At 39.0% G+C, this 11,790-nt stretch overlaps 1 protein-coding gene across 1 annotated transcript in view; it reads right to left on the minus strand.

Moving 5' to 3' along the window:
• Window positions 1-583: 583 nt before the first annotated feature.
• LOC102202951 (CD151 antigen-like) overlaps window positions 584-11,790 on the minus strand; it is a 23,651-nt gene continuing 12,444 nt past the window's right edge. The window contains exons 4-8 of the mRNA XM_005752400.2: window positions 7,576-7,650; window positions 4,035-4,139; window positions 2,340-2,495; window positions 2,030-2,116; window positions 584-1,895 (exon numbers count right to left, since the gene is read on the minus strand). Coding sequence (XP_005752457.1) covers window positions 1,836-1,895; window positions 2,030-2,116; window positions 2,340-2,495; window positions 4,035-4,139; window positions 7,576-7,650 — 483 coding nt within the window. The 3' untranslated portion in view covers window positions 584-1,835. The remainder of the gene's footprint in view (window positions 1,896-2,029; window positions 2,117-2,339; window positions 2,496-4,034; window positions 4,140-7,575; window positions 7,651-11,790) is intronic.

Below are 11,790 nucleotides of genomic sequence, written 5' to 3' on the forward strand. Positions count from 1 at the left end.
CCTCAATAGCCTCTAGGTGTTTTACACACAGACACACTCACACACCAGCTGTTTTCATCAGTGTGATGTTGTGGTGCTGAAAGCCAGGTGAGTGCTGCCTCCCTGTGTTTGCATGCACTAACTGCTGCCACTCACCCAAATGACAAATGTCCCGCTGTTAATCTTAACATTACTAGGGTTCAAACTACCCTGCCTCGTGCCCAACAGCACGATGGCTCTCATTACAAGGCCATCTAACTGTCATGATATAGGTAATACATTGTAAAAGCAGCTGTCTGGAATATGGCTCACATCCCAAATCTTCATCATCACAGTACTACAGTACAGACAATTGACTTCTGGTTAATACACTAATGCACCTGTAAGCTGGTGCCAATTTGGTAAGGGCCACTGGTCACAGGCACATGGTTCGTCTTTATACAATAATGTGAGGGCCTTTTTTTGGCAGTTTCTGTGATGACATGACTTGAGTGAACCTTTATTGTGAAGGGCATCACTCAGTATTTGTGCAATACTGCTGTTTAAAATACACCATTAACAATGCTAATGTTCTCCTATGAGAGCAAACACAGCAGAAGCAAAGCACATTTTTAATCAATGTTTATTTAAACTAAAATACATCCTGGATTACCAGGAGGACAGAAATACAGCAGATTAGCCTGGTTTTAGCTTTGAGGCACAAAGGAAAGATCATTACTAACAGTGAGAGAATATCATTTTCTACAGTGTGTATTAAATACAATAATATAGTCGCAGTTTATAGCAGAGTAAAAAAAAACAAACTTCATTTACAAAAACAGAGACATCAGTATGTATAGGAATAAGGCTGGAGGAGACAGAGTAGGTCCAGTGTTACAGTTGATGACTTTGGCATCAGTGTATAAAAACAAAAGGCAATAAAATCAAAAACAAGACGCACTTTCATTTGAACAATATCAGTGGGACTGCTCATAATCACAAACTCCCTTCAATGAGATCAGTGTTTACACCTAAACTAGTCAAACCGTGTTTAAAGGCTGGTGTTAGGACATCAAATGGCACAGTTATGGTGCTGAGCAAGGCACTAACCTGTTCACCTTCATTCTGGCAGAAAATGTGTTCTTAGGAGACTTAAAACATGATCAGACACGTCTCAGTAAGGAGACAGATTAGGTAATAAAGGCAAAAGTATTAACAGCTCATAAGAAAGTACATAAGTAAAAGAAAATAGATGATATATATATTTGTTCCCCTGTTTAAAGGTCATTACAGAAGAAGATCTAAAACACAGGACTGTCTTGTTAATGTGGAAACTAAACACTACTGCAGTTGAAGAGGGCCCCAGAGGTGAGCTTGTTAAGCTATGCTGATGGAGAAAAGAAGCTGCTGTGACCAGGATTAACATTTTCCTGCAAAGTGCCAGTTTTACTCCACTGATCTTTACACCACTCTCGGGTGTAGCACCTGGTCTACACATATAAAAGTACATTGAGGGAATCCGAGTGGAAGAAAACTACAATGTTTGAGTCCCAGGGAGGCTGTCTCACACTAATTTACACAATCAGTTAAAATTCTCATCAGTTTCTCTCTGAGGCTTTTTCTCACAGTGCTGTGATCTTGAAGATGGAGCTGAGAGTGCAATTTGAGAGCCTAATTACTTCAAGAAACCTTGTAGTGAGTTTTTTTTCTACCCTTTGTTTACCAAAATGAGATGCTCAGATGTGCAATTTGATCCCTTGCCAAACAAATCCTCCCCTATGCGGAGGACAAAGAAAAGAACCTATGGGCTATTTGAGTATGGCATGCGGTGATGAAGTTACCTCCTTCACTCACACATTTTTCTTCTTTTGCTTCTCTTAGTACGGCTCTGCCTTTAGATTTCGATATAGGCAGCATGTAAACACCATCCCGATGATCTGGGGATTAAAACAGATGAAAATAAAAACGTAATTTAGAAAAGCTGTATTCTCCATAGGTGTACATACATTTATTGAGTCTCTGTGTGTAAGCACAATGCTAAAGGCATTTTCTTTATTTATTTTTTGCTCACCTGTACACAAGCGATCCCAACACCGACGGCTCCAATGATCTTCAGGTGGTCCAAGATGAAATTCTCCAGTTTAGTGATGCAACCACCCTAAATGAAAAACAAAGAGTGTCTTCATGTTGCATCAGTTGATGTGGGAGTGTTGCTGGAGTCTCACTGCAAACAATGTTATGTATACAGTTTGGATGTGATGGCTGTTCTTTTTTCTGCTACGCTCACGCCACACCGCCTCTATGCTGACATCTCGAGACATGAGAGAAATACAGATGAAGCCCTCCCCACCCCCACCCCCCGACACCGTTCACGCACTCACCTCCACCTTGTAGATGTTGGATGGGTGGTCTCTTATACCGCACATGTTGGTGATGGTCTTACAGCAGCTGTCAGGCACCTTCCTGCCTTTTGCACCAGAGCGAATATAGACGCTCTCAGCCCAGTCAGCTGAACTGTTGCTCCCACAGCACTTGAACTGATGGAGGAGACGGAGGAAAAACACTTCACTGACAGCAGGAAAGTATAAAAGACTCAGACAAACATCCAACAGGTTTACACTGATAACAAATAATTAAGTGTTGCACTTCACTTGAGCAAAACTCTGCATACGTGTTCTCTTGGTTCAAAGCATTATTACGAGCATTATAAGATGATTGATTCCCCCAGTAAGGCAAACATTAGGCATCAGCAGGCAGTTTGCTTGGCTTCATGTTAAAACTGGAAACTACATTTATGTAAAACCTTAATGTGCCATTTTTTTTATTTTTTAGAGTTTAAACAAAGGGGTTTTTTATACTGCAAGTCAGGTAAGTGGATTTTGTTGACTTTCGATAGAGTCAGAATAACCATTTCCCACATTCCTGTCTTTAAAGTAAACTTAAGCTGGCCTAAATAGGCTGATGATACCTTGCAGTAATCAAATCAATCATGAATTCCTCTCTCTGTACACCAAATATTCTAGAGTCAAATATGTATAATTGCTAATTGACCAAACTGGGTCAAGCAGCAGATCAATCAGTAGCAGCAAATCTACAACTGGCTGAGCAAGGTATCAAACACGCAGCAAATGGTTACTTTACGTTATTGTTGCTAAAGGTGGTTCTCCAAGCTACCGAGTCGTGGGATGTACTTAGTTGTGAAAACGTTCTTTTTCACATGAAGATCAAATAGTTTTGATATCAAAATCGAATTCACAATCAAATCTGATGGCAAAACTTGAAAAGCTGCACTCAAAAAGGCCCACTGTAAAGTAAAATACCGTTGTGATTGAAATGTGAATTGTTTTGCAAATCCAAATGTTGTTTCCATATTCAACGGAGGTGCAGCTCCTGCTCAAGATTTACAACTCAGTTTGAGCCAATTGTTTTATTTTTAAAGTAAACTTTAAGATTCACATTTTCCTCATATTTACTTTGAGGGAAATGTATGTATGCATGTATACTGTAGTTCTGTTCTCATACTGATGCTATTTGAATATATGATAAAAATGACTCCATTAAAAGAACATTTACAAATTCCTTTAATAGTGCAAATTCATGTTTTTTTGGAAATTATGCAAAATGAAGTTTAGAAGAATGACTACATGTTGATGTGTGAAAGACAAGATTTTATACTCAAAAAACTAAACAATGAGTATAAAAACTAACAGAAGTCTTAACAGCACCTCAGATTTACACATTCCTTAACGCGCTGTCAGCTCGTTTGACTAGAAGAGAAGGTAAATTACAGCAGAGAGTGCAGACCAGTCCATCATGCTTAGATGAAGTCGTGGACTGAATTGGATTTACTTTGACTCGCTCCCATCTCCAAAATCTCTAATCTGATGAGATGATAGGGTAGCATGAGGGCTGTCCAATCAACAAACCACATGTGAGTCCATGTGACTTTGGCTTGGAAGTCCAGGTTCATTTGCAATATGAAAAAGTGGATGCACGCAACAACCGAAATTCCATCCACGCTGGCCAATGTAGAAATTCAAATGTGCAAAGAAATCTCATCCATTGCAGACACTTACCTCCTGCTGCAGCTTGTCTACAGCCTTGGTGATGTGCTCGGAGTTTGTTTGATTATACTCGTCAGTCATGGTCTTCTTTAGGTTCTGCTTCAGCTCATCATTCAACTGTTCAGAAACACGCACACAGGTGTACATGTAGTATCAGCCAACAAAAATGGGAAGGCAGCACGACAGAGCATGACCTAAAGTGATGAATTTGTCGCTTCGACTACTGATTCTCCAGCACATCATAGCACACGGGATTTAAAATACACATCACGGAAGTACTTCTAACAACAGAGAGGCATATGAAGACGAAGCTAGTGTAAAAGCAGAGGAAGTCTGTTTTTTGGGTTTTATTTTATTTATTTTTTGTTCTCTAGACCAGTGGCAGAAAACGCAGGAGTGGAAGGTCTGGGGGGCTCAGTTTCTATGGCAACAAGCCAGCTGGGAAACCACTGTAAATCAAAGCATGAAGGAGATATCAAGGGAATGAATGATGAAGAGAGGAAGGGAGGGCAGAGAAAGATGAGAGACGCGAGGTGAAAACAAAGAAGAGGAAAGAAGAGGTGGTGTTCAGGTTTTCATTTTACCTGTTGACAGTTTCAGAAACACTGCAGCGGTGAATGAAAACAGTCATTCACATTTTAAAGGGACTCCGTAAGTATGAGAGAGCCAGTATGGGAGTGAACTACACCATGACATTGCATTAACCACATACGAGTATGAGCAAACATGAATTCCAGGCACAATGGATGGTCGCATGACTATGACACCGGGATGAACCACAGCCATTACCTGCATCTCAGTGCTTCCCATCTTTACACAGGAGCAGTTTAGTACTGCTGTTTTATTGAATACATATTCATTTAAAAGCAAGAACAGCATCATGGGTCTTTGATATACTTGAAATATGCTTTTTCTTTTGTTAGCTTGTTTTCTGTTAATGATAATAATAGGCCATACAAGGCTGGACCACCAGTTGCAATTTGCTGCTGAAGGTTGCTGGCAATCCCTGGGAAACGGTCAGCGTCAGTGACCCCCTGACAACCACTGCTTGCTAGGAAAAAATGTATTTCTGGCTATAAGCTGTTCCGGGAGGTTGCTAGCTGTCACTAGTAAGTATACGGTGCTGCACTGTATAAACCTACATGTGTTGCTAGTTGGTCGCTGTGGTTGCGAATCATTTGTATGACACATACAGACTTGTCTGCAAACAGTAGCAAACTATTCGCCAAGTCGTAGAGAAACTCTGAAAAGTGTGACGCACACTGTAAACAAAGACTGTTTACCTTCAACATAAAAGTTGCGTCTTGTGGTGAGGCACAACGTTTTCTGTTTTGCATTGCACTTTTTCAAGTTTTACTACAGTTTAGAGCAGCGGTCCCCAACCTTTTTTGCCCGACAATATTTTCACGGACCGGCCTTTAAGGTGTCGCGGATAAATACAACAAAATAAAACTAGTACCGGTACCGAAAAAAAGAAGATTTATTCATAACACACGTGAAAAGACCCAGGAAAACAGAGTTAACGATAAAAAGGATAACAAAATAACGCTGAAAACTGATAAAAACCCTGAAAACCATACATTTCAACTGTCGCGGCCCGATACCAAACAACTCACGGACCGGTACCGGTCCGAGGCCCGGGGGTTGGGGACCGCTGGTTTAGAGAGTAAAATGGTGAGTGTTTGTAGACAAGTCAGCTTCATTCATCAAACTATGGGCAAGCTCAGTACTTTGCTAGTGCCCAACCCTGTCACTCTTATATTACAAAGCACAACTTTAGATCAGAAACCAGCATGAATACAACCTGTTAAAAACAGTCTATGAATAAGGTGTGTATTTTAATACATGGCATCTGTTTGAAGTCTATTAACCCTTTTTTCTTTACCATCAGATCAGCAGTGAGCTCATTTTACAATTTACTAGATATTTGCTAGAGACAAAATATAAAATGATTTAGGAAAAAACACAAAACGAGCTTTACAGGGATATCATGTTGTGTCATGGTACTTCTGTCTGAACACAGACAGAAAAACCACCTCTGCATAGGTTTGACAATGTTCACTAAATCTCAGCCATTTGGGGACAGAGAGAAATTTCAAATGGCTCCTGAAAAATGAGAATTATTTTTGTAATAATAGTGAAAGTTAAATGGTGAAGGTTTGCAGACAAGTAATTCATGCAAACTATGAGCAACCTAGGGAAGCATCTCGCAAACAAAGCAACCACAAAGAGGTTTATGATCATGTCTGATTACAAAAACAAAATAAAGTCTGAGCAAATCCCTTGTGCAGAATCTGTAGCTAAAAATGGGTGCGTTTGTGAATTACAAGCATGTTACATGAGTTGTTCATCTTGGTATCGTTCTCACAACTTATTAGCAGAGAGAGTGAAAAGATTAATAACAGGGGAAGAGGCTTTAGAGACTTTAACACAACTTAATGCTTGTGAGAATATTTTGAGGCAAGTAAAGTAGACAGAGCTTTAGGAAGCAGCACACAGCCATGGACCTCAGTGGCTGCTCATGAACTGTGCATTAATGAAAGAGGCAGTTAAAGTGAAAACAGTGTACCTCTAGACTGAGAAAAGTCCTGTTCCTGAGCTACAAGCCACTTATAAGTCTAAGCGGGGTGGGAGCGATGTTGGTAGAGAGCAATGTCATGTTAATATTCCTAAAGGAAAAATGCTTGTCATTTGCTCTTGTTTGCAGTGCAGTCACTATAACTCCACAGTGGTACAGCAGAAATGTGCCGAGGGAGGCTGTCAGTTTTAGTTTAGCTTATACATTAACTACACACGAGAAAATAATCACTTGAAAACCAAACCGTGTGCATTTAGTACACAGTCTGTGGCGTTTCTACTTTTTTCAGTCATTAACCTGCCAGTAAGGTTCTTCATTCTTTAGTGGAGTGAAATGAAATAAGTTTGAAAATTCTGTGTATTTGAGTTCAAAATCAAAGCAAATGCTTTGAAATGATTCTGACACAGTGCATTCAGGCTTATTATGTGTCCTGCTGCAGGCATTTTTCATTCCATTTGGACTCAATGTACCACAAGTAATATGGGCAGTCAGATATTTGTATTTTTAATGGGCCGTCTTATACGGCCTTTCTGGAATCTCGTTTCTCACGCTGGTTTTTGTTGGTTGGTTAAAATTACAGCAGAGCACATGCCATGTGGGAAATGAAACAGTTGTCTGTGTATTATTACAATGCTTTTGACTACGTGCTTGGATTAGGAGACACAACACATTTGTCAAGCATGCTCTATTGAATTTTTGCACAATGCAATATATGCTACACACCTTAACATCATTTTTTAATATCAGATGATGATTTACTGTAATACAGCAGACTAGAGTCGACGCGAGATGGTAACACAGATTTACTAAAGATGCTATAATAAGTTACAAAATGCTAACCTGAGTTGAAATTACTTTTTTTGTCATCTAAAATAAATATCCACTCTTGCAATATCTGCCACCTGCTCCTCCTTCAATTTCACACATACATACATTACAAGAAGGGTGTTTTTTTAATGATACAATGGGAATTACCTGCTGATAGTAGATATAAGCAAGGACACCGGCCAGGATCTCCAACAGGAAGATACACAGCAGCAGAATGAAGTACTGGAAACACAGAGAAGAAGGAATTACAGTTAGTGGATGGTGATAAAGCGACACGACCAGTTGGTTACAAATGTGATGTGGCAGCTTGCGGGGCTGCCTTTGACACCACTTGAAACATGATTCTCTTAAGCCAGCTTGAACTATGTTTCCTTTCCAAGGCCTTGTGTCATCCTTCCTTGAGCAAGAATAATGTAATCAAACCCACTCATGCAGCAAAGTCATCCACACAGCACTGTTAGAGAGGTAGAACCAAACAGAAACAATGCAATGGCAAAGGGTTGGCTAACTTATATTAAGCTGTCTATCAGAAATACAAAAACTAGACAATGTTGTCCTCTGCAGGTTTGTAAAAGTATTTGAAAAAGGAATAACTTGGAGCAAAAATCAATTCAGACTTTGCTGATAGCACAAAGTGATAGTGTCCTTAATTTACCCTTATACAAGCACAAATGTGTAACGAAAAGCTTTGAATATATAGTGACAAACATGGAAAAAACTGATAAACTGTAGTAAAAATTGTCAAGTAGGTTGATGTCTGCAGTATGCCAGAATATTTTCCATCACTGACACAATTTTTCAACAATGAATGCTGGCCATCATAATTTACACTGTAAAGATGAGTTCTTGGAGCAACCTGATGGTATGACTCTTTTGTAACTTGGCATTAAACATATATTTGGAGCATGTAGTTGAACACAGCTGGGATTTCTTCTCGGTGTGTTTGCAGGTGCAGAAAGTTGCACAGTCACACACCTTTGGAGGAGAAATGTTCCTGCGACTATAAAAGTGGTGGAATGATATGGGTAATTGTTTCAGTGAAGCAAAAGCTGTCTGTCTATAATGACCAAAGAAAGAATTCTATGCAACAACCTCCCTTAGAGTATTTGATTACGCTCACGCATCATTACGCAGCATTAAATTGTCATTTTAAAAAAAGTTACACATTTAAATGACATTATTTCAAAACTGTTATGATGCTGTCTGTCAAAACAAGAATGTCTAATGTAGTAATGTACAGCTGATATAAATATTGTAAGTAGAACTCTAGAACTCTAAGGGTAGTATATGGCAGAGCTTTACACAGACAAAAATTTCACACATTCGGGAAATTCACAAGACTGAGTGTTTATGGCATTCATGCATGTAGATATAACCCAATCCAAGGACGGTATTATATCATACAGGTGGACTTAAGAGCCTTGTAACAGTGTAAAGTAGATAAATGACTCTGCCAGGACATAAAACAGATGACAAAATTACAATAATACCGTTCTCTGCTTAATCAGCCACTCTTGTTCTGCTCTTTTGCTCTGAGTAAGATTCCAGGATGAAACTGCAAAACTTTTGAGTCACTGCAGAGTGGCACATGTCACAGAGTTTATCATTTGCATCTGATTCGTGACCAAGCCCATTGGAAAATTAGGGGGAGCGTCTGCCTTTCAAGCCAAGTGAAAAGTTGAACTTCTCCTCTTCAGAATTAAAGACAAGAAGAGATTATTATCTGACCCAAACCTTGGCCTAAATTCCTCTGGATTGCTGCTTCCACAGGGGAGAAAATCAGCCCGGTAAAAAGGACTTGGGCCTTTGATTTGATAGCTGCTGCTGATTAGATCTCCGAGCAGCTCTGAGCCTGAATGCTGAGCAGACTTCAAGATGCATTTGATGCAGTGTTGAGGGTTTGAAGAGAAAGACAACACATGAAAATACAGATATAGTTTCGTTTTTTTTTAATCCATGCACACCTGGCATGATGTTGTTTTTACATCATTTTCCTCCCATGATTGGATTAATCTGGATTTGATACTTACCACGTGTAAAGTGATCTCATACGCGTGTATGAGGACATCTGTGGGATGACTTATAAAGGAGACACTGCAGGATTAGATACGCTTTTATCGCATTTTCAATGATATTTCACATCTAATTTCTCCTTCTTTAATTTCCGGAGACTATTGAGTTAGATAATATATTTTAGGTGTAAAATGTTCTGCTGCAAAAAGGAAAAAAAAAAAGTCAAAACAATGATGAAAACTTGCTTAAAATGTCTCTGATGTCATCTGAAACTCTTATTAGGCAACAGGATTATTAGATTTTTCTCACTTATATTATACCCCAAATATAAATCTGTGGTTTTAGTAATAACATTCCATAGAAAAAAAACACCTTCCTCCAATTTATGATTATATATGTAAATATTTTAATATTTTATATATGTATATATTTTAAACATCAATCACAACATCACCTGCAGCCTACAGTATATACAGTTGCAATTGAACATACATAGAATTAAGGCCACTTCCCTGATACTGTGACATAACTGTGTCGTGTGGCTCTGCCTGTTCTCACCCCTTTGCACACAATCGCACGCACAGCTTTTCCAGACTGATCCCACACGGACAGTGACGTACACAGGGCGTGACAGAGAACTTGTTGTTGGCTATAGAGACAAATTACTGACTGCATCGACTTTGCGGGCCTCCTCGAGATCTCAGGCACAGTCTCTCTCATTTTACGTCTGCGCTTCCAGTCTTCTCCCGGGTGACTTAAGGGTACAGGGTAATTACTGCCAAAATGACTCTCAGCAGGTTCATATGAATAAAATGCTTTCTAAAGCACTGTGTTGGCCTCAGACTCCACTGCATCCTTTCCATGTAGGCTTTCTGACTGAACTACAGTTTTCTTTTTTCTCTCACACAGCTAACATATCAGAGTCAAATCACTCGCACATTGCTGTGGTTATTAGAAAATATTTGAACAGAGTTCTTTGGCTTGTAGTGTCCTACTTTGACAGCATGTGTTTTACTCCAGAGTGTATGTAACATTTTCTCTCCTTCATCTGAATGTACCTCCGCCACAGTGAACAATATAGTGCTGCAAAGAAGAAACCCATATTTGCATGCACATCAATGTTTAACTGTGTCTCCATTTCAGGTTTTATTGGAAGCGTAGTGCTGCCTTTACAATTACTAAGCCTGGAGCAACAAAGTCATGCTGAAGGTGACTTTTAATCGTACCGATCACAGTTGGATGAGCGTTGGCCTTTCAAGGTACTGAACCAGCCACCTTTTGTAATTTAGTTGCTAGCGGGGCGTGTAATCGCCTTACTCATTAAATGCACTTTGCTTGCTGGTGAATGCAAAGGTTCAGCTGCATTTCTTAAAAATGTTGATTATTTAAAAAATATAAAATCCTCAAACTGGAGAAACTTGAATCAGAAGTCCACAACTTTCTGATAGTGGTTATTAGTTAATTAGTTTTTTGTTTATCTATTTACCCATTACCTGTAGTTTAAGTTTTTTTATTGAATTCTCTCAACAGGTAATGTGCAAAAGTCTTGAAGCAGCCCTCTTGAGCCACTTTTTCAAAAGTCTTTAAAGCAATCTTGAGCAATAGCTCTTCTGGCTTTCTAAAGGTCTTTCAAAAACCTTTGCACATGTTGTTTGTCAAGCCACTTAACACTGACCTATGATTCAATCAAGTATAAAAAGGCACCCAAGTCAAAAGATGAACCACTGTTGTGCCTACACTCAATAAATATAAGAATAATTTAGCAAAGAGCGATTTTGAAATTCTATCTTTATGCACTTTGTTTTTAAAAGACTTGGTACAATATGAAACACATATTGGTTATTAGGTAGTCATGACATGATATTTTAGGCTCTTGTTTTTTCCATGTGGACTGAAAAATTATCTTACCTGTCCAGCTCATAAAAGGTAAGTTGGAAAAAATGCATGCAGGCAATATCGCCAGCAAATGTAGCTGAATGATATTAAAAATATATAAATAAATAAGATGATCAGTCAAATTTATTATAGAAGAGGGAGACGTCAGCTGCACTTTTATGGACGATTTGAAATTCATAAATAAAAGATTCTGGATGAAGATGTCCTAATGAGTTAAAAATGCAAATGCCTCCAAGATGTAGCGACAAGATGCCATGAATTTGCTTCTTTTGATGCGCAACATAAAGTCAGGATGGTGTACACACACACACACACACACACACACACACACACACAAATATACACACACACACACACAACCATCACCCTGAACCTTTGATATAAGGGCAGGATGGATCCATAATTTCATATTGTTTATACCAAATTTGGACCCTGTCGTCTGAATGTCACAGC

Source organism: Pundamilia nyererei, unplaced genomic scaffold, assembly GCF_000239375.1.
Source record: "Pundamilia nyererei isolate P.nyererei 1_Seehausen unplaced genomic scaffold, PunNye1.0 scaffold00356, whole genome shotgun sequence".
Taxonomy (NCBI): Eukaryota; Metazoa; Chordata; class Actinopteri; order Cichliformes; family Cichlidae; genus Pundamilia; species Pundamilia nyererei.